The sequence below is a fragment of the Sinohyriopsis cumingii genome, chromosome 8, assembly GCF_028554795.1.
Source record: "Sinohyriopsis cumingii isolate HCF-2022 chromosome 8, ASM2855479v2, whole genome shotgun sequence".
Taxonomy (NCBI): Eukaryota; Metazoa; Mollusca; class Bivalvia; order Unionida; family Unionidae; genus Sinohyriopsis; species Sinohyriopsis cumingii.
In genome coordinates, this window is record NC_142968.1 from 91,991,853 (window position 1) to 92,014,944 (window position 23,092).

Below are 23,092 nucleotides of genomic sequence, written 5' to 3' on the forward strand. Positions count from 1 at the left end.
AGAACCATACAGTATAAGATTTTTGAATATTGTTTAATACAGCATAGATGAAAGTCACATTCCTGCCCAGAAGCCCTAGAGATGTGTACAAAATATAAAATGTAATTATGAGACTGGCATCTTTTTAGTCAACTGAAGCTGCCATAATAAGAAACCCTCACGCCGGTCTACATCGATTTAATGGGGTCGTGTTAATTTTCCGATATTTTAGTTATGCTTTCGAGCAGTGTTGATGGAGCTCGATGCTTCTGATTGATAAATAAAACATCTGGGTCTGCTGACTTATTCATTTACCTCATGATATGGCTTGGTTGTCACGAAAGAGCTATTATCATCATTTTGAGCACGAAATTGTCCATATTAACTATTGGCTACTGGAAGCTCTCGATTTGATTTGAATGCCGTAATGGCAGATTTATACAAGCATTTGGACGTGTTTAAATATTTAATATAAAGTCATAAATATATATTTAACCATAGGAAACCAAAACAGTCTGAAAGACGTTTGGCCTGTTGCTTATCGACAGAGTATACCTGATTAAGTCTTTACGAAGGTGAACGGTCAAGTACTCCAGAGAATAGAGGGTATGCAGCATGCTTACGAAGAAGGATGCGTATCATAAAAGTGGTACCAGTTTTGTTGTCATATGCCTTTGATCAATCTTTTGAATGGGGCAGGCGGGGTCAAGTGCTCTGGTTAATGAGGTGGGTAAATATTAAATCCTAGTCAAAGGCCTAAACTTGGATATACCGACTGAACGTAGATACATGTCGAGTGTTGGTCTAATCAGAGATCTTCTATCATCTTATTGAACGGGTCATGGTATTATGTTAGACACACATCAAGGCTACTCTGAAAAAGGATAGTGGTAAGAGTGATATCGACAACATTTTGTAAACGTAGCGGACTGTATGCATTGACGTTGACGTTTGTCAAGGGAGAAATATATTAGTGTTTGGATTTGAAAAGTTTTGCTTAGAAGAACAGGACTTTGAAGTCCTTCTTCTCCAATAACCGCAAAAACGGAAATGAAATAAGATGAAAATAAAGAAAACGTAGAAAGAGGTTTTAATGAGCGTGATTCCCTCAGTAGGGTATATAGATATACTGGAAAATGTGTCCTTACAAAGCAACAGGGGGTCATTTTTAATTGTTGGCACCTACCTAAGAACCCTTCATGCATCCATTTTATCATTTAACATTATGTTGCATAATATTACATTTTAACTAATTTTTAGTTTTTCCATCGAAATAAAACAATCAAGTCAATTAATCCAGTAAACAGTATTAAGCACGAGAAATGTATTCCAAAGAAATTTATTTTCAATGTTGTTTCAACATGTAGATTCAAAATTCCATATTGGACGAAACTGTATAATGACCGAGAAAATGGGTAGTATAGATGATTGCAGGTAAAATATGGTAATCTATGTTTTAGTGTTGACTTTTGTCAAAGAGTAAAGGGAACGAGATTTCAAATTGGACAAGATATAACTGAGAAACAAGAATAGGTTGTTGATTTATAAACAGTTATTTTAGATGGAGATATGTACCATATCACTAAATTAAGGTTCCCGTAACATACCGTCTTATTTTAGATAATTTAATACCATCAAACTGAAATTTAAAAAATCTCAGGTACTTATAGCTGAGATGATAATCGTACTGTTACATCTATATTTCCAAAGAGTATTGTTAACAGCTATTGAATCAGCTACCAATTATACTTGGTGAAATACGATTGTAATGGTATTCCAACAGGTGAAGTCTTTGTACAGCTCTATTCATGTTTATCTAATGAATTCTTGTCTGAAGCATCACACGTATTGTGTCTTTCATATCAATTTATATATATATATATATATATATATATATATATATATATATATATATATATATATATATATATATATATATATATATATATATATATATATATATATATATATATATATATATATATATATATATATATATATAATGCGGTCTGTCGGAAGCATATCGCAAATAAAATGTTCAGGTACATTTACAAATGCATCATTTCTATAACGTGTTCAGTTCACTCTTAAGCTGTTAGTTTGGAAATTTAATAAATATATAACAGCTTAACATTTCAAGGAGCATGTCGTGCAAGGTATATTTCAGCATCTTACACATGGTAAATAATGGAAAACAAACATCTAACGGTAAAAACGTCAATCTCGATATTCACTATAACGGGTAGTTGGAGGACAAGGTAACAAGCTTCGTGTTTTTGAAAATGCTTGTACAGGGAATTGTTTTTGAAAATGCTTGTACAGGGAATTGTTTTTGAAAATGCTTGTACAGGGAATTGTTTTTGAAAATGCTTGTACAGGGAATTGTTTTTGAAAATGCTTGTACAGGGAATTGTTTTTGAAAATGCTTGTACAGGGAATTGTTTTTGAAAATGCTTGTACAGGGAATTGTTTTTGAAAATGCTTGTACAGGGAATTGTTTTTGAAAATGCTTGTACAGGGAATTGTTTTTGAAAATGCTTGTACAGGGAATTGTTTTTGAAAATGCTTGTACAGGGAATTGTTTTTGAAAATGCTTGTACAGGGAATTGTTTTTGAAAATGCTTGTACAGGGAATTGTTTTTGAAAATGCTTGTACAGGGAATTGTTTTTGAAAATGCTTGTACAGGGAATTGTTTTTGAAAATGCTTGTACAGGGAATTGTTTTTGAAAATGCTTGTACAGGGAATTGTTTTTGAAGGTCTATTGTCAGCAGAAGGACTACCATTTACATGCACTAATTATGTTCAGATGATAAACATGCAACATTAAGAAAAGTTAGTTTTGTCGATTGTCGGATGGGACATGTTTATTAAAAAAAATTATTGCATATGTATCTTCATTATAAATTGCCATTAAGGTAGATTAGTTTTGAAATGAAAAAGAAACAAAAGTTCTCAAAACCAATTACATCGCAAGATAATTGTTCGTACTAAACATATTTATTTTCTCGTTATAAGAGCGCAGTCCCACCCCTTCACTCAACCCACCCACTACATAAAGGTTATTTCAAATATAAACATTTTTCATGTTAGATTTGCATGTTCATGGTAATTGTTACTGGTGAATGATAGATATATTATTTCCCCTAAGATCTGTTTCAAACGTTAATAAACCGCTAATTTGAACATAATTATGCGTGTATGTGAGTTTGTGTGTGTGTGTGTGTGTGTGTGTGTGTGTGTGTGTGTGTGTGTGTGAAGGAAGTAGCAATTTTCTATAAAAATCATACGCTCGTCCCACCACGATGGCCCGCGCTATATCCATGTTGTCTTCAGTATTCTTAATTTGGATGATTCTACTTTCGGGACTGGTAATATTGGCGACTAATAAAACTTTTTTGTACGGCCCACGCCCTTTCGGAGGTGCAACGTGGTTCCTGTTATGTGTTGCTTTATCATCGGTGATGTGATATTCGTCGTTGAATTGCTGAACGTGTTGAAGTTTTGACAATGACTTTGAATGGTGTCATTTCTACGTGGGACTACAACGGACTACCTCATATATGTGAAGATTTCGTGGGCCATTACCATAATGACCGTTACAATTCTATGGAAGTGACGAGACAAGGAGAGATGTGCTGTATCTGGAGAGACAACGAGAGGTGCTGATGTACAGGCCTGCTGTCAGTCGAAGTTTAAGAAAGAAAAAAAAAGCCCAATGAGATGTCATTTATGTTGACTCAGTTGAGATAACAAACCCCAAGGGCCCTTTTCATGGCCACTAGCTTGCCTGGACAAGATATACTCTTTCACTATTGCCAAATGTTTTGTCCTTGTGTGTATGTCTGCGTACACAATGAAACTTAAAAACACTTATTCATTACCATTCCCATGTGACAAAATATATCTTTTGATCCATAGAACCTGTTGAGACAATAAACGCTTTTGATTTACAGTGTTCGTATTCTGTTGCAAAGTTCTCGTTTTCCAAGGCGTGTATTTGGTACTTCTGTAATCGCTTGCCACTAAAACGTCTTGTATTAACACATAAATAACCACCTAGTGTACGTTGGCATCTTATGATGTCAACGCATTGCTTGGATCTTGCTTCTTTGGTTTATGTGTCTTAGAAACTTCAATAGTCTTTCACAAACGCCCCACCATACTCTTTCTTGCCAATTCCCCACGCAGTGTATACTTTATTTGTCACTGTAAATGTAAGAAGAGTCAAACAACGAATGTCATGAAGATCGTTGACTATCTTTGGCGATCACGATCAATGTCAAATCAGAGAAATACACATAACAAAGATATACAAGACCAGTTGAGTATGTCGATCATACCCAGTTGGTCTTATATATCATTGTTACGGGTATTTATCTGATTTGACATTGGCCATGATCGCCAACGATTTTCACTGAAAATAGTCAATGTCCTCGTTGTACGTGTCAGTGGTACTGATGTCTTCGCTGGACGTTTCGCTGTCTTCGACTGTTGACGCAATTAATATTAGCGACGTAAAGCTTTCTTATACAATATCATACAATACTTTTCTTGCGTTTTATTATATTTTTTCGCCACGTTTTTGTCGTGATCACTCCTCTCTTACCCCAACCCTACTAATTCATCAAGATGATCCGGATAACTTTGAAAAATGACGAGGTATTAGTTGAGCCTCTATAACAAATCAATATACCACATTCAAGCTAAATAAATATTAGTATTTTGTGACTTTATTTACCATTGGTCGGCATGGCACTGCCTCTGTCCACCCCGAAACACACGAAGCAGACTCACGAGGGCTACAATCCCATATGCATGCGTGTGCAAATAATACCCAGCGGAGACAAAGTATGAGGAATCTAGAAATTTGGGATTGGGAAAACCGGAATCGGTCCGTTGGACTCAAATCTAATAATTACGCACTTCCTGTTATTTCTTTCTTTCTTCTTTGGGATGTGCTGTGCTGTAGACAACGACTGACAACTTAAAAATGATAATCACTTTGTGATGCTAGATCACAATTTTAGCTATGTCAAGACGATATATCCAATCTACAAGCTTGCGGGCGATGATTTTTAAAGAGAGAGAGAGAGAGAGAGAGAGAGAGAGAGAGAGAGATGGTTCCCGCAGAAGATGTTTTGTTAATCTTCCCTTATTTCTAAATGATTAGAAAAGCCACAAAGATATTCATCATGTATGGAAATTGAGATTAATAAAATTTGCAATAAGGATAAAAACTAGTATCCATGGGTAGAGTGCTTTCTATAATCGTTTTGCCTCTTCTGTATCGTTTAAAAAAAAGAACATAAGCATCATATGTAAAGTTGTCTAAACTTTTATTTATAATACATTTTAAACTTGTCTATCAGACGAACTTTACAGAATGTGTATTTTAAATATTGCTTGCGCTTATTATGCTTAGAAAAAAAATATACACTGCTTTGACTACGAGTGGCCTGTTTGCAAGAGGATAGTATAATCATTGTTCCATTATGGCGAATTTTGCAATGAAGGCTAAATTTTTAATTCAACAATGCAATTTCAAACAGTCCGTTTATGCCTAACTCCATTTTCGGCGCATTCTAATATAATATTTAAGAAAACTAAATGGTTAAGAAAACTAAAGTAAGCGCATTATGTTAAATGTTATTTTGCAGTACCCGTATATGCTAAACATTTTAGCCTGTCCACAATGAACACATTCAAAATCTGCATTCTTTTAAATCCCACTTTTGTTTTCCATAGCTGTGCCAAAGCATTCAGGTTTTACTAAAATAAATTAAGGGTCATAAGTACTGATATATTGATTGCATTGGTAATCAATACCTACCAACCAATGGTTAACTATTTAAAATTCATGTGGCTTTATGCGATTATAGCAGCTGCACTGTATTATAAATAAATGGAGCTAACCTGTTTATAGTGATTGATTCCTAATGATTAACCAAACATAGTTGGAAAATCGTTGCTGAACAAATATTAACCATTCTTAAGATGAGATACTTCCAAGAAGTTCCGAAAAAGACACATAGGAGATAAAATATAGGCTGTAATCAACATCAAACAAAAATAAAAGTTCAATAGCTGCTTTGGTATTTCTTCAGAAGTTAGCACGAAGTTGGCAACTTTCCGACCATAATCTCAAAGATGCAGTTGTATGTTTACTTCAACGTCTGAAGTCAATTCTCTGTAAAAAAAAAAAAAATAGCCGCATAGGACCATAATCCAATTGTAACATTCCTTATATCATAAGCATAGGGCCATAATCCAATTGTAGAATTCCTTATATCATAAGCAACTGCTGAAAGTTTGAAAATTACAAAAGTATTCCAACATGAAAGATGTATTTGACTGCTTAGTGTAAAAGTTGGATGAAGGTAAACTTTTTGGACAAAGAATGTAAGAAATAGTGATGAGTTCTTAGATAAAGTTTGAAAATTTTAAACTAGATTTTTGCCCATGAATGAAAGGTTATGAAAAGTGTAAGACGAGGCTAAGAAAAGTTGAAGTTATATTGACGAACAATTTCTTTCAAAAACCTTTGCCGTTCTCCCGAAGTAAATATTCTCTTTCATACATCTTACACTACTTGCTAATTAATAAAACGGTTTTAATAAATATAAAAGGGATAGGTCCTGTGGATATCAGAAGCGGTGAAGAAAATGTGAAATGAGACAACAGTTAAACATTGTATACAAAGGCTGTAAAAATAAGGCTGACATCGAGAACGGCAATAATAACACAGCAATTATTAATACAACAATTATAGATCAAAATATGTAATTTAAGCAGATCAGGCCCGGGAGAAAAATATTAAACAAGATCTACGGCAAATTTCTACTCCTTTTCTGGAGTCAGTGATTTCTCCAAGGATGGCGTACGTAAATGCAAATGTGAGACATTATGACGAAATTGTTTGGTAAATCATGGATAATATTATGCCTTGGGGATACAAAAGTCTTAATGCTATTTTTACATTGCATCATGAGAAACAGTAATAAAGAATTTGAGGGCAGAGAGCTTTACGAAATATTGACATTCGTATGAAGTAGAAGATGAACAGGAGGTAGAGAGAAAGAGGAAATGGTGTCGTGTACTGAGTGTCATCCAAAAATAGATCCAACAAAATAACTGTAGAGGGTGTTTGCAAATGAAGAGTTTCGAGAACTGAAGTCTTCGTTGGAAGGTTAAATCAACTATGGTTCGGACCTTTAAAGAGCATCAATCATCACTCTAACAGAATAATCAGTGTTGGGGTCCGATTACAGTGAAGACACTAAAGTCAATTTCGTGCACATGATGGTTTATTTACAAAGTGACTCGCGCACATAAATTCCAACAATTGTTTCAGCAAAATTCATGTACACTGAGTTAAACCGATAAGGAAAACTAATATTCTGCTGACGGAAACGAATCATACCATTCAACTTAAACAAGTAATGAACAAGAATTAATAGTAATTATAACCAAAATGACTGACATAAGATAAGGATTATTGACCATGGGAGATCAATGTTTAGAAATTAGCACAAAAGCGAACAATACTGCATCTACCACCGAGGTATCAAATATGGAAAATATTACATACACATACTGTATAAATATTTATAGTGATACTTATAAATCGTTATCTTCACTTAGATAGTGACAATGTGTAAAGTTTGGTATCACTCAAATAGTTATACAGCATATATTTGCCACAAAAATGTAGCATAACTTGTGAGGTCCAGTTGACGACCACAAAGTATATTTTGTCCCACTCCTCTGTCAGATGAATCACGGAGCCACCAAGTATGGCCCGCCCCTCCCAGTCTGTCGAAGGATCCATCTGCAGCTCTCCTTATTCTATGCATACCCGTTGGTCACTAAACTTTGGTCACTCAACACGAGATAACCACTACGAGCCAACAAAGGGGCCCCGAGTGGCAGAGTGGTCCAAAGCGCCCTCCGTTACGGATCACTGCCATCTCACCTCTGTCTGCGTGGGTTCGAGTCTAGCATTCGGCCAATGTGGGTATGTGAGAAAGTTTGCCAGTAGCTTCTCGTGGGTCGGTGGTTCTTTCTGTGGTTTTCCAGGGTTCATCCTCCACCATTAATACTGGCAGCCATGTATAGCCTATCGTGTGCTGAAAATTGGTGTTAAACCCTACAACAACAACAACACCAACAACAACGAGCCAACATCATCACCGACAATAGTATAGGACATACAACAACCACCAAATACCACGACTCTTCGTTCAAGGTATTTGCTCTTTGGCTACAATCACACCTCCAAACACCCTAAAAATATGGCCACACCTCCAAACACCCTCAAAACACAACTGAACATATAAAGGACTAAAGCCATGTTCACTGTGCGGACAATTTTGGGGAATTTGTAAATTATTTGGGCAAAATTAATTATAGTGCATCAAATGCTAATACTCTAAATGCTTATCTAGTAGGAGATTGGAATGCTAATAAGCTAAATTTCACTCCCTTTGGAGATGAACTTCGGATATTTTGTGACGAATATGGTTATATCATATCGGACTTAAAACTAATAGTAGGCCACACAACAAATTTTACTTACGTCAGTGATTCACACAATACAGTGTCTTGGTTGGATCATTGTGTATCTACACAGTCTGCTCATTCCGCTATAAGTGATATGAGAATACTTCACACCCTAGTAGGGTCAGACCTTCGTCCTACTTAATGACTGTCAAGACTGATTTGCTTCCCAAATTTGATTATTGCCCCAGTGAACTCTTAAACTTGAAATACAGCATCAATTGGTCAGACCTTCTGAGGAAAAACTGAATTATACTCAGACATCTGCATTCTTATTAAAAAAGATTGAGATCCCACATTGTGTTGCGATCTGTAACGACCACGGCTGCACTAAACAGGTGCATATGAAACAGATAAATAGATTATACACTGATATAGTAAAAGCCATGTCGAACTCCGGTAATAGCTTGACTAGTAAATCCAAACGTGGTCATCGGGTTATACCAGGCTGGAATGACTGTCAAAGAATTACACGACTTCGCACAAAATGCTTACCTTATATGGCATGATAACGGTAAACCTCGTCACGGCCATCTCAGTAACCAAATGCGCCAAAACAAGAGCACAATTTAAATATGCTCTTAGATTATGTAAGAAGGAGGAAGTAAAACATAGAGCAGACTCGCTAGCACACAAATTTGAAAATGTAGACCAACGTCAATTCTGGAAGCAAGTTAAACAAAACACTATGACAGCTTCCAATAAACTACCAATTTGCATTGATGGGAACCATGGTCAGAATAATATATGTAACATGTGGAAAAATCATTTCGAAGACTTACTCAATAGTGTTAAAAATGAATCGAATAAGAAGCATGTGCTTTCAGCAGTAAATACATCTTCTGCTCGTACTGAGGTAATCACATTATCTGAGATCCAAAGTGCAATAACAAAACAAAAAGGTGGTAAATGTCCAGGATCAGATATTTTTATATGTGGAAAATTTTAAATTCTCAGATACTAGATTTCGTGTGATTTTGATGATTCTATTTAACTGTATGTTTGTGCGTAACTTTGTACCAGATGATTTCACAAAAGTTACCATTATACCGCTACTAGAAAGCAAAATTTGTAACCTGGCGGACAAACATAACTACAGAGCTATAGCTCTTACGACTATTATTTCAAAAATATTTGAATGCATCATACTGCAAAGATGTGAAGTCACATTCTCCGATAATCAGTTTGGTTTTACAAAGCAGCATTCAACAGATTTAGGAAACTGTCAGCTATTGTGTAGAACATGGCAGCCCAGTGTTTGCATGTTTTTAGACGCTAGCAAGGCATTTGATAGGGTCAGTCACTTGACACTATTTAAAAAGTTGATTGACATTAAAATACCTGTCTACATAGTTCATACTTTAGTTAACTGATATGGGAAACAATTGTATTGTGTGCGACGGGGAAGTGTAATATCCAGCGCTTTCCATGTATCCAATGGGGTGAGGCAGGGGGATATTCTGACACCTTTGTTATATATATATATATATATATATATATATATATATATATATATATATATATATATATATATATATATATATATATATATATATATATATGTTTTGTGTGTGTGTGTGTTGTTTCTTAACAATTTTAGTGTTGCTGATGATATATCATTGATAAATCCTCCTATACCAGGTTTAAGGAAATTATTAAAGATATGTGAACAATACGCATTTGAGAATGATATAATCTATAATACAAAAAAAATCAGTATGCATGGTCTTTCAGCCAACTTCTTTCAAATGACCATCTCCTCCCCCTGTACATCTTAACAGCAATGCTCTTACCTATGTCAACAGTTATACGTATTTTGGGTCATATTTTGAAATCCAATCGGTCGGATAATGAAGATATGCTGAGACATTACCGATTTTTGTGTACTTGAACAAATATGCTTCTACGTACATTCAAGACTTATTCATTGAATATCAAAATTAGATTATTCAGATCTTATTGCTGCACCATGTATTGTGCTCCTCTGTGGACAAACTTTAGTGAATGTATGAAAAGAAAACTAGTTATTGTTTATAATAATAGTCTTCGTTTTATATTAGGTCTTCCTAGGTGAAACAGTGCCTCCAACATGTTTGTAAATTATAATGTATTCAGTTTTGATGAAGTAATGAGAAAGTATGTTTTCTCAATAATGACAAGAATATCTAACAGTAAGAACTGTATATTGAAATCTCTTTGGAACTATGACATTCATTTAAATTCTCATATTATTAGTAGATGGAACAAATTACTATTTAATTGTGTCATTTAATTTCATTCTTAACAATGCAAGGCGCAGTTAATAGTTGTAGATGTATCTGTATACTTGTAGGTTTGATATATATGTTCTTTTATGTTTACAATGTTTTAATTTATATCTATATTTTATTTTAGAGGTATGGACTTTGTCTTATCTTATCTTATCGTGTACTACATGCGTAACAGTCATCTACAAATGCAACGATGTGCATTACGCATGAGCGTACGTGGAGTTGATTATTACATAATAAATCATTTCGTCGGAACTGTATAAGATTTTTGTCATAATAACCAGTTTCGTATGCGAATATATCTGACAAGAAGAATCTTATAGGACTTTCAGCACAAAAACATTGTTTCATCTTTAATAATGCAACATTTAAATGAATTCATTTCGTCTGTTCAGTTATAAAATGGCGAATTTAAAACAGACTATATGGTGTCTATTAACATGGCGTTATATGAAACGTCTGACTGTCTATAAAATTTAGAATGAATACTGGAACACCTAGTATATCAAACAATTATATCACATACTATGAATAGTGAATAGAATACAATTTCATAACTCACTTTCCTTTCCAGATGAAGATTTTTGCTCGCGTCAAGTGGACAGGTCCCCGTCAAAAACATTTCATGTAAACTCACTCACTGTCTAAATAAAGCCTGTGAGTCTGTAAGTACCCTGGCGATGGTGCAGTCTACGGGTATTGAGCTCAATGTATAAATGTTTTCTCATTGCAAGCATTTAGCTGGCGCAGCATAAAATGGACCGAACTCAGTATCCTGAGATAATCTAGGACGTAGATAAAGCACTCTTTGGTAATGATGTACGTGGAAGATAAGTTATAACACGTAAACATTAAGTATACAAAATTCCGTGACACACACAACGGACAGTAAACATCCATTTCAGACATTAATTTTGTCAGGATTAACCACACTTTACCTTATTTAATTATAATCGAATTCCATTGTATTAACACAAAAGTAATTGCCATGTTATGAGGAAACCATTCATGTGCCAATCAATGGCATCTTTTAATGGGAACAGTTCAAATTATTTTATTAGGGGAGAGCTATTTATATCGTTCATTCCCACATTCAATGGATCAATATATTTGTTACTGAATTAGTATTTTCTTTCTGTGAGCTTTCAAGCACTCGTGATTGTACGATTATGTCCGGTGTTAGTATCCTCTTCAAACTTGCAGCTATACATTGTAAAAGACAATAAATGCTGAATGAATTTTGTACCGTGTTCTCTTCTCTTTTGTTGTTAGAAAGGCTTTTAACGGCATACATTGGCAACCAAAGTATTTGCACCTTACATGCAAAAGGTTGTCCAAAAGAAACGAATATTCTGAATCATCAAAATTGTGTTATACCTGAATATCCCTGGCGTAAATTTCTATTTTCAAAGGATCAATTGTTATATCTAAATTCTAAACTTGGTTCCCACGCACCATGCAATGGAAGCCTTAGTGAATAATATGGGAACAATGGGAGTTTGTGTGTCGGCTACATACTGCGTCATTCTTATAATATAAAATACCAGTACAATATCTAATGTATTGATCTTTAATATCGATGTAAACATTTTTATTTTCCTATTCACATTGAATTGGAATCATGGTATTGTGTAAGGTGACGTGTTCTTTGCTCGATATTTAAATGTTAAATTTGCTGACCACAGATAATCGTGATTTCATTTATTCAATGATAATAATTTAATCACCTGGACGTTTGTAAACAAGAAAAGAGGACCATTCTGATATCTAATCCTCGTTTTCCTTCCTATTTATTACCGTAGTAAGTTCACGCAGTTTGAAGGACAATATGACTAGTGGCTATCGATAACATACGGCATGAAGTCTTTACAAAGACGAAGGGTCAATGAATATACGTAATACAAGGCATGCAAACCGGTGCAGAAGGCGTATCTCAACAGCGGTGGTGTAAAGTCCAGACAGCCGGCCTTTGATCTATCTTTCGATGAGACAGGCAGGATACATATTAAATCATAATGAAACCGTAAACATGGTAAGATTGATTGAAAGGAGATAACTGTCAAGGCTGGGTCTAATCAGGGATTTTCTACAATCTTATTGAACTGGTCAAGAGAATATTAGATATTTATCAGGGATACTCTCAAATAGGAGAGAAGCAGCAAAACACGTTTGTTCGTGAAGAATATTTTCTGGATATAAAAAACGTTTGGACACAACTTAGAATTTGTTTTCATTAGTAACCGGATACTGAGATCTAATGAAACGAACAAAAGTTAAAAATTACATATATTTCAAGATGTTAGTCCATGCATAAGGACAGTTAGCCCGTCACGGTGGGTTCAACGTGTAAATTCAAAATTCAAGTATGGCCGAAAATGTATGTGGTAATCCAGAAGACAGATAAATAGATTGATAGACAGGTAGGTAGGTAAGTAGGAAGGTATGTAGGTAGACTCATGCAATGAAAAAATGGTAGACTTTTTCTAGTGTTGAGATGAATGGGCACACATATAGAAAGAATAAATTTACTTATGTCTAGGACCAAGTATTAAGAGACAAGATTATTGATTGTCTAATATTAAGATAGTACCCCACCCCCACAATTAGGACGTAAGTACGCAGAAGAAAAGCAAAGCATATTTATATTAATTTCAGAACAGAAGGTGATCTTTTATCTAAATTATAAATCAGATCACAAAAGGAAAATTTAAATTAGCTTAGTGGAGTCCAGATGTACTCTTCATTATAATCTGAACAAGGGAACTGATAGTTTATTTCATCAATAACGTTGTATCAAATTGAATTATTATCTCAGAAGGCTGTACAAGTTTGTTGATTGATTAATCAAAGATGTGTCTTAAGAATAAGCAGTCAAAAGGATGTCCTTCAAAGATTTTTTCTATAATATGACGTGTCTTTGGCAAAACGAAATAAACCGTACCGTATTCCTGACCATGTTTTACTGTCAACGGAATACAAGAAGCCCCGATGTTTTCTGCAATATATTTATTCAAAACAAATAATGTAAAATTCAATATACAGAATAAATTACAATAAATAATGCTAGTGCAATAAATCAATCATTATTGAAAAATAGTATATATCAATAATTTCAGGACGGGAAATAATGAAAAAGTGTGGTATCATTAACTATGAAAACGACGGCATTTTCGATGATTGACAATTCTTATAATATATATATATATATATATATATATATATATATATATATATATATATATATATATATATATATATATATATATATATATATATATATATTTCTGAACAAATGTAGGCTACCATTAAAACAAACTCTTTATTTTGACAAAATGCAGAAAAATGCGAGAAGGCAAAATTATCAGTGAAAATTAAAAGCGGTTAGATTAGTTGACCAAAAAGGAATATAAATAAATAAATAAATAAATAAATAAATAAATAAATAGATAAACAATTAGTTAAAAAAGGTTGGGATTCAGAAAATTAGTGTCTGCAACCTATGGTATACTTATCACACGTAATTGCTTTACAGTGAGTACCTGAGGTATACTTGTCACATGTAATTGCTTTACAGTGAGTGTCTGCAAATCTTTACAATGAATTTGTTTACCTAATAGATAGTGAAACCGTTTATCATTCGTATGAATCGCAGAGAGAGAGAGAGAGAGAGAGAGAGAGAGAGAGAGAGAGATTGCTAATTCGGATGGTAAGATACCTAACTCTACAAAAACATAGGATCACAGCCGAACCTTTATGACATGATTCAAAACGTACGCTCTTTATACCCCAAGTAAACATGTAGAAAAAAGAGTAAGTATAGCTTGGAATAAATTCCTAACATTATAAAAACACTACTAAATTACTTAAAATCTAATACACAGGTACAAAATAAATATGAAACCGAACATTTTACAAACATAGAAATATTGGGCCAGGCATCGATTATTCGTGTACAACGCACATGCAATGAGTTCAATATAATAAAATATTTCTTGATTAAGTTCAATATTTTCTCATGCATTTCCAAAATTATCTACTTTACTGGTTTAATCATTCGAAAATATGTTTCAAATTTACTGCATCGGGTGGAAAGTTTACATTAGATTTGGCGATTTAAATCGATTTCCCGGCCGAGATACGTAAGTGTATCATACTTCTGTAAAAATAATAATTTTTATAGAAATGAACAAATTCCAAATATCGTAAATGCATAAAGATACTTAAAATATCTTACTACGCTTATATCTTATGAACACAAGTTTGTACTTGAACACAGAAAATGAAATTCTGTTTGAAAGGCGTGCATGCACCAAGAAAAAAACTGTTCAAGTCCCAGTTCAACTGTCTTGCAAATTTCTTTTTAAATAAATAGTACCATATGTGAATTAATGTGTTTTTTTTTGCAGGCGTATTTTTTTATGCTGCATCTGCCCCAATAAATAATATCGCATGCTTTAATATGTGTGATCACAAAAGCTTTTGATGTTTTGGAGGACTTGCAGCGAATCTTGTATTACTGCATTCGTTTGAAGTAGTTCAGTCTTAAACTGTTGAAATCCTCTTGGACTACAATCCATTCGTCGCAAAGAACGGTATGCACTCTCCGCCATTTGTAGGAAGTGTTGCTCCATTATGGCACATGTGCAGTCGACCGGTTTCGGTACTTCCAAGCTTGGCTTTTTTAACTGCATTCTGAGAGTATTTACGTCTGCCTTCAACTGCTTCAGGTACCTAAGTCCAAACTCTCTCATCCAATCTGTATATATAAAGAAAATGCGAAATGCAGTACATTTTTCCCCACTTTCCACTTTAAACTGGAACTAGATATTAGCTTTTATCACGATTCAATGTTTGCTCTGTGCGCTCTTTTGCAATAGTGTTACCTTATAGTAATGCCCCGAATATGTTAAAAGAGTCAACATGACCTAAACGATGATAAACATTATGGAAAATCGAAATTATTGCAGAGATAAAATATTTATATTATTTATTTTCGTATATAAAATGAGCTTTAATTCGAATACCAAAGTTCAAAACTTTTCAAATGTCTCATTAATATATTCGCCTAGCGGCTATCTTATTTGTATGCAATTGCAAACCACTCAAAAATCGAAATCGTTCACGCATGGCTCACCTTTTAAATAATAAACTATATCAATATTCCGTACTTGTTTTATGTCCAATGTCATTGAAGCTTATCAGATAATTGTCAGTTTATCTCACCTTTACGTTGGAGTTTCTTTGGTGTTTCGAAGCAGTCTTCTTCTTCCAGCTTTCTTTTATGTGATTCAGTACCGATGTCAAGGACACTCTTGTTTTGCTCAATATCGGAAGTGACCCGGTTGTCTCGACAAGGTAGACATGCACAAGGAGCAAACTGTTCTCGATTTATTGAAGATGATGATCCTTTTGACCTTCGGTTTTCATCCATTCCTGTTAAAATATCAAACATTGTATTTTAAGATATGTGCCTTAAATATAAAAAAACAAAGAAGACCTTATTCCGCAATTCTAGATCGAATACAAAAATAGTTTTTTTTTTAAAGTAACATATTGACTAGATTAACTAAAGAGCAACAAAATTGAACATTTCTGCAATATTATTGAATCTTTTCCCGCTTTGATCTGACTCATCACAATTCATTTAAACTGAAAAATAGGAGGCTGTACTGATATTTTAGTTTAGAGAAATGTTAAATTGGCATAGATTGTACCTTATGAAAGTTGAAATTACTCTTGGGAGACTTGTTATCCAGTGATTTTGTTTCTTCATGCTAAGCTCGGTATTGCTGACTGATCAATTGTATAGTTATGATTTGTGCGGGGGCGGAGACACATTCAACAGCCAAAATAAATATTTGCTATGGATTAATGGAAAAAGGTCTTGGCTCTGAGTAATTTTTGTAAAATTTATTGTGAAAGAAGTTTCAAACATTCAGTCGTAATACCTGTGATAGAATCAGCTGCAAACAGCCTCTTTTTAACTGTTTCTCTGGGTACATTTGCGAAATTGAATGGAGGCCAACAACTGCTCTCGTCATCTGATTGGCTGAATGGAGAAAATCTAAAAGTGTTAGTGTTTCCCTGAATTGACGTTATTTCCGGTGAGGCAGGTGGTGATCTTGGTTGTATTCTTTCAGCCAGCATCCAATCAGAATCATCCCCTAGCAATGGGTGACCTTTATAACTGTCACGAGAGAAGTTTGAGAGTTTGTCAGAGAGAATTTGTTGCAATTGTATCGGACTTTTTCGAGATTCATCATCTAAACACCTGTTAATCGTGTCTGTCTGTCTGGGAGATAAAGTTGAAGTTTCAAATGGTGTGCAAAACGGAGACGTATTAGTGACTTTTCTAGGAGTCCGCGAATAGAAGTCCTGTACTTGCTGTGGGATAACATCCATTCGTAATATAATTATAAATACTTTTGTCACCTTCTTGTTCTGTTCATACCTGCAACGAGATATTGGAAAATAAATTCGATGGCAAAAGGTAAGACTAATATCAGGATTTACTATAAAAACTACTAAACAAATTAAATTAAGAAAATAATAAAATGTAACTAATGTGTGGTATATCTTTTTAAATTGTGGAGAATGTCTAAGTCTGATATTGAAGACGTTGTAGTTTAGAATTCCGTGTCTAAAGATTCATTTATAATGGAAATGTATCACCAGTTAGATGGCGAATATCATGGAAATCGGTGAAATGGGTGGCTGGGCCTGGTTGGGGAAGGTGAATAGAGACATAATACATGTAGCCATCGTTTTTCCGAAAAAGGTTCGATCAGAAAATTGCCAGTTTTGTTGTTGTTGTATTCATTCATTTTACATGATGTGACCTTTGTACATAACATGACCTTTGTGATGAATATTGTTCATATATTACTCAAGTAGCTGATGTAAACGGAATAAGCAAGGCAGACAAGTAGATTTAAAGGGCAATTTATATCTATTGGTGAAGCATGTATGTGATATGTTCCTTGTCACCGTTTTCTTTATAAATAATTCTTGTCACGCCTAATCTTGTTCGCATCAGTTGCAATCATTGTCAGCATGTCGTCGTTACTTCCAAATCCTTAAAACTAGCTGTTTTATATATATATATATATATATATATATATATATATATATATATATATATATATATATATATATATATATATATAGAGGGCGACGGTTGTACTTGAGATACTTGAGAACGACTTTACTATTTTCATAAAGAATAATATTTCAACACAATGTTACGCGAACCACGTTTACTTCCCGCGTCATTCACTTTTGTTCACCCGAGCACTGGGTTGTTTTTCAACTTGAATTTGACATCTAGCAATGTGTTAAATGTTTCATAACGGATTATTTCTACCATAGATTAGAAACGTGTACCCTTTAATGCCCGAGGTCTTCAATTACTAACACGAATGCACAAGGGAAATATTATCTCCTGGACCCAGATATTGGCTAGGTTGCCGACAAATAGAGTTTATCTGAATAAAGTAAGGAAGGATATATTGCCAAATTCATTTGTGTTGAGATACAGCTGCATTGGTTAAATACGACCACTAAGCAATTACAACCTGTACAATACCGCTCCGGTGGCCTATTGGTTAGAGCTTCCGCCTCGGATGCGGGAGGTCGTGGGTTCGAACACAAAGACAAAAATGGTACTAACAGCTGCCTTGCTTGGCGCGCAACATTAAGAGATTAGTGTTAGGACTGGTCGGCGTGGTGTCAGGAGAATGTGACTGGATGGGTCATCATGCTACATGCCTGCGGCATGATGCCCCAGTGCTAGACATCACTATAAACTGCCACACTGCAAACATCGTAGGGATATATACTGAAAACATTCTTAAAGCTACGTTAAAAATCCAAATTACACACACAAACTGTATAGCGCAAACTTTAAACATGGTATGTGTTTTATGCTACCTTTAGTAGTAGTAGCAGCAGCAGTACTAGTTACTTTGTGGTACAAATGGTATTGGTTGTACTAATGTACTAATATAGTATCTAATATGCATCTTACTGTATACAAACTCAGTTAAATTGTTTACCATTTTGATCAAATTTAAAGTTTTATACAACAATTTTGTAGAACCTTTCAGATATAATGTATATATATAAAAAACTTGATAATGCTGAAGTTATCACACCATTAGGAACATTTGCCATGGACGAAACTGGTACTGGTTTTCTGGAAGAAAACATAAAACATGACAGTGCAGCTTAGTCTTCAAGACATTTGGATTTTATTAATTGGATTCGTAATTTTTATGTAGGGGCCCCGAGAGGCCGAATGGTCTAAAGCGCTCTCCGTTACGGATTACTGCCATCTCACCTCTGTCTTCGTTGGCTCGAGTCTCGGGCTCGGCTAGCGTGGGTATGTGAGAAAGCTTGCAAGTAGCTTCTCGTGGGTCTGTGGTTCTTCCGGGGTTTTCCCGGGTTCTTTCTCCATCAGTTATACTGGCTGCCATGTATAGCCTATATTGTGCTGAAAAATGGCTTTAAACCCTACAGCAACAACAAACTTTTTATGTAACGCATAACTAGTAAAACAAACTGCCCCTTCCACACCGCTACCCCTATTTAAATATACCTTACCTGTCCCCCACCCTTAACCCCATCTGAGTGTATATTACCTGTTCCCCGCCCTTAACCCCATTTAATTGTATGTTAAAGTTTTTGCAGGAATAATAGCCTCTTTTCATAGCCATGCTTTATCAGTACCGTCTCAATACAAGTGCCTCTAAGTATTTGATTCGTCTTTATATGTATTGATAAGACCCGGAATCACAGCGATGGGGTGACCGATGGGGCAAATATGATAACCACCTACCCTACCTTTCACAGTAACGAATTCCCGAGCATATCGATTTACCGTATACTTCGGGTGATTTACCGCATTTATGCGGGTTCCGCCAATGTTGGTATGCCAGAAAGCTTGCCAGTAGCTTCTCGTGGGTCGATGGTTATTTCTGGGGTTTTTCCCTGGTTCTTCCTCCACCATTTATACTGGCAGCCATATATAGCCCATCTTGTGCTGACAAATGGCGTTAAACCCTACAACAACAACAACAACAACACCAAGAATACCAACCGCATTCCTATCTTGATTGTCAGCAAAGAAAACATTGGCCTTAAATGGTACAGATCAAACTACATGGACTAGACATTGTCGGCACACACCTTTCAGTTAATTGGATCCTGCAGTCGACTTTGCGCGCTATTTACAATGCAACAACAACCAAAAAATGTACTATTTAAATATAATGCATATCTACGGCGTACAACATCAAAGAATATGTAATATTATATCATCTATCAAGAAAAGAAAATGAATAAATAGGATGTGTCTAAGTAGCATAACTAACAGCACCATAATTAAAACCTAAATGAAATCTTGCCCCAACAAATATAATGGTTGACGATATAAGCCGTATCAGTATTATACAGATAAATAACCGACAAACGCAAAGAAACCCCCTTATTATATTTCAAGTAATAAGACATTTTCTTAATTGCAGTGGTCGACAATACTTGCATGCTATGTTTCTCTTTGAGACTGTTTCCAACAACCAGGAAGCATATATTAGCTAGGTCTTATCTATTAACACCATCCGGTAATATATATATATATATATATATATATATATATATATATATATATATATATATATATATATATATATATATATATATACTTATTAAAACTATTTTTCTCTAATTGCAAAAAGCATTTTTATTACATAGAACTTCCAGTCAAGATACACTTTTAAGAGAGTAAAGAAATCATGAAAACAACAAATGGAGCATTTGAACTAATATTCTTTATATTTGGGAGGAACACATATTATATTTTATAATCATAATTCCAGAAATTTATTAAATTAAAACGAAAACTTTGGATAATCAATAAAAACCGGTCTACCTATTTTCTTCGTTGCAAGTTTTTAAAGTTACACCCAATTTCCCATAACTGACTATGTTGAACGCGTATCCTTCAACGTTGACATAAATGCATTTGAAACTACTTTCTGTAAAAATAAATATATCAAACGGATATTGTAATAACTTACACATGATATTGGTATTCAGAAGGGTGATATTGACGACAACGACGACGACGACGACTGTAAAGAAGATACACAACTGATAGTATTACAGCCACTGCTACAACAACTAGTGGGTTCCCATTTGCTCCGCATGATGTAGGCAATACTGTGTTACAAGTGCCACTATAACAAACAACCATATACTAATGTAGTATTTTTTATATAAAAAAATTAAGACAAATAATATTATTATAGTCGTACCTGTTTCCCTTCACATACCTCCTGTTATCGACAGTTCAAAGCTTTTAATAATTCTCCCAGCAAAGGTATAACTATTGCCTAATTCCTCACGCACTGCTTTCACCCCGCGTCTAACGGACCTGTCAGCTATTACCGTTAACCTATACTACTTATGCCAGGTAGGTGCTATGAATGTATAATTATGACCTTTGGAATGTGCACGGCACTGTCTGTTACTATGCAAAATTCGACTGGTATCCATCAATCGACGACAGGCAGTTTGCTGACATAGTAAATGGACACTGCGGATTGGCTGACACGAAAACGAATAGGCGTGGTCGATTGTAAAGTGTACACGATTGTGTGAGAATGGCTTGTGTAAAGAAGTTCAGTATTAACTTATCCGATAAGTATGGATATTGATTCAGCACAACAAAGTCCTTAACAGTTTTTCTGTACTCAATAAACAGTCTCAGATATGGCGATGTTATCGAGAGCCAAGGAACATGCAATATTACCTTACTGAATGTGGTTCGTTTCTCGAACATGAAGAAAAATTAAGGCCCGTTACATGGTGTGACAAGGAGGCAATACGCACGCATAAGAAAGTCGACATAAATGATTGAACTTTTGCAGGCCCTTAGATTCCGGAACTTACCAAACTTTGTTATGCGACTGAACCACCACACTAAAGTTATATATATATATATATATATATATATATATATATATATATATATATATATATATAGATAGATAGATAGATAGATAGATAGATAGCCTCCTTCTCTGACCATCACTCAGAAAGACCATTTTCTTCTATTTAAACTGCGACTAATCTATTAACAATTATTATTATAACACAATAATTTGCAGGTAAGGTAGATGTAATTCGATTATTAGTTATTATTTAATGTTTTTCTTTACTTTCTTAACAGCAAAGACATCAACATTATATGTCGAGTACATTGTGTATAGATCTTGCGCATGGTGTTTTGTCTTAATTGTAGCTGAAGATTTTTGGGTTGACCCCTTTTAGACACTTGGCATTGAAAGACAGTGTAAATAACCATGCTTAGGCACATACAGAACTTTAAGAACTTTAAGTTTGTAAATGTTACATATGATCCATTTATTTGAAGCAGCACAGTATGCATGTTTAATAGAATAATATACATATTTCCTCCTTTAAAACTCTAGCAGTGGTCTCGAAAACACATAAAAATCTTATAAAACGATACCAAGACATTTGTTTTGATACTTGAATATAGATATAACCTATCCAAACTTACGGATTTTTTAGAAACAATTTTCTTTTGTTCCCTTGAAAACGTTATCACTTTCTGCTATAGTGTGTGTGTGTGTGTGTGTGTGTGTGTGTGTGTGTGTGTGAAATTTGGGCTTTTAACGTAGCTATATCAATTGTTCAGTCACATCACGACGATGTCTGTAGTGTTGCAGTTTATAGTGATGTCTAGCACTGGGGCAGCATCATATCCCACCCAGTCACAGTATTCTGATACAAACGACCAGTCCTAACACTAGCCTCCCTCCTAATGCTGAGCACCAAGCGATGCAGCTCCTGATATCATTTAGCAACGAAAAATTACAGTGACGAAACACATAAATAATTTCCCCCTTGAACAATTATGTTATCGTTTGTCATTCAATGAACTATCTTATCTGAGAAATTTCAATTAGTACATTCGGTTATATTGCAAATGATATAAATTTCGAAGTCGATGATGTTAAATTTTATGCCAAATGGTTGTTCTTCAATGTATTACATATTTTTTATTTGCTTTTTACCTGTGTGCATAAACATTTATTCAATTAACTGAAACTGCATGTTCCACATAAAGAACTCTCCCCATTATTATCAAGAACAAACTCTTTAGTGCTTATTATCTTGCAAGTAAACTTTGAATGTTTTAATGCATTTTAACATTTATCAAGGTCAAATCCATACAATTTTCACGCTATGATTTGAGAG

General features: G+C 34.5%; 1 protein-coding gene across 2 annotated transcripts; it reads right to left on the reverse strand.

Moving 5' to 3' along the window:
* Window positions 1–13,796: 13,796 nt before the first annotated feature.
* LOC149794143 (uncharacterized) lies at window positions 13,797–21,276 on the reverse strand. 2 transcript variants are annotated; one of them, XM_089968215.1, is made up of 4 exons: window positions 21,121–21,276; window positions 16,756–17,258; window positions 16,031–16,240; window positions 13,797–15,563 (listed from the first exon to the last, which is right to left on the reverse strand). In XM_089968215.1, exons 2-4 carry the CDS (start codon window positions 17,207–17,209, stop codon window positions 15,262–15,264), a joined length of 966 nt encoding a protein of 321 aa, XP_089824341.1. In that variant the 5' UTR covers window positions 17,210–17,258; window positions 21,121–21,276; the 3' UTR covers window positions 13,797–15,261. The 2 variants fall into 2 exon arrangements, with proteins under 2 accessions (XP_089824341.1, XP_089824342.1); XM_089968216.1 differs by having other exon boundaries at window positions 21,139–21,269.
* Between the last annotated feature and the right edge of the window lie 1,816 nt (window positions 21,277–23,092).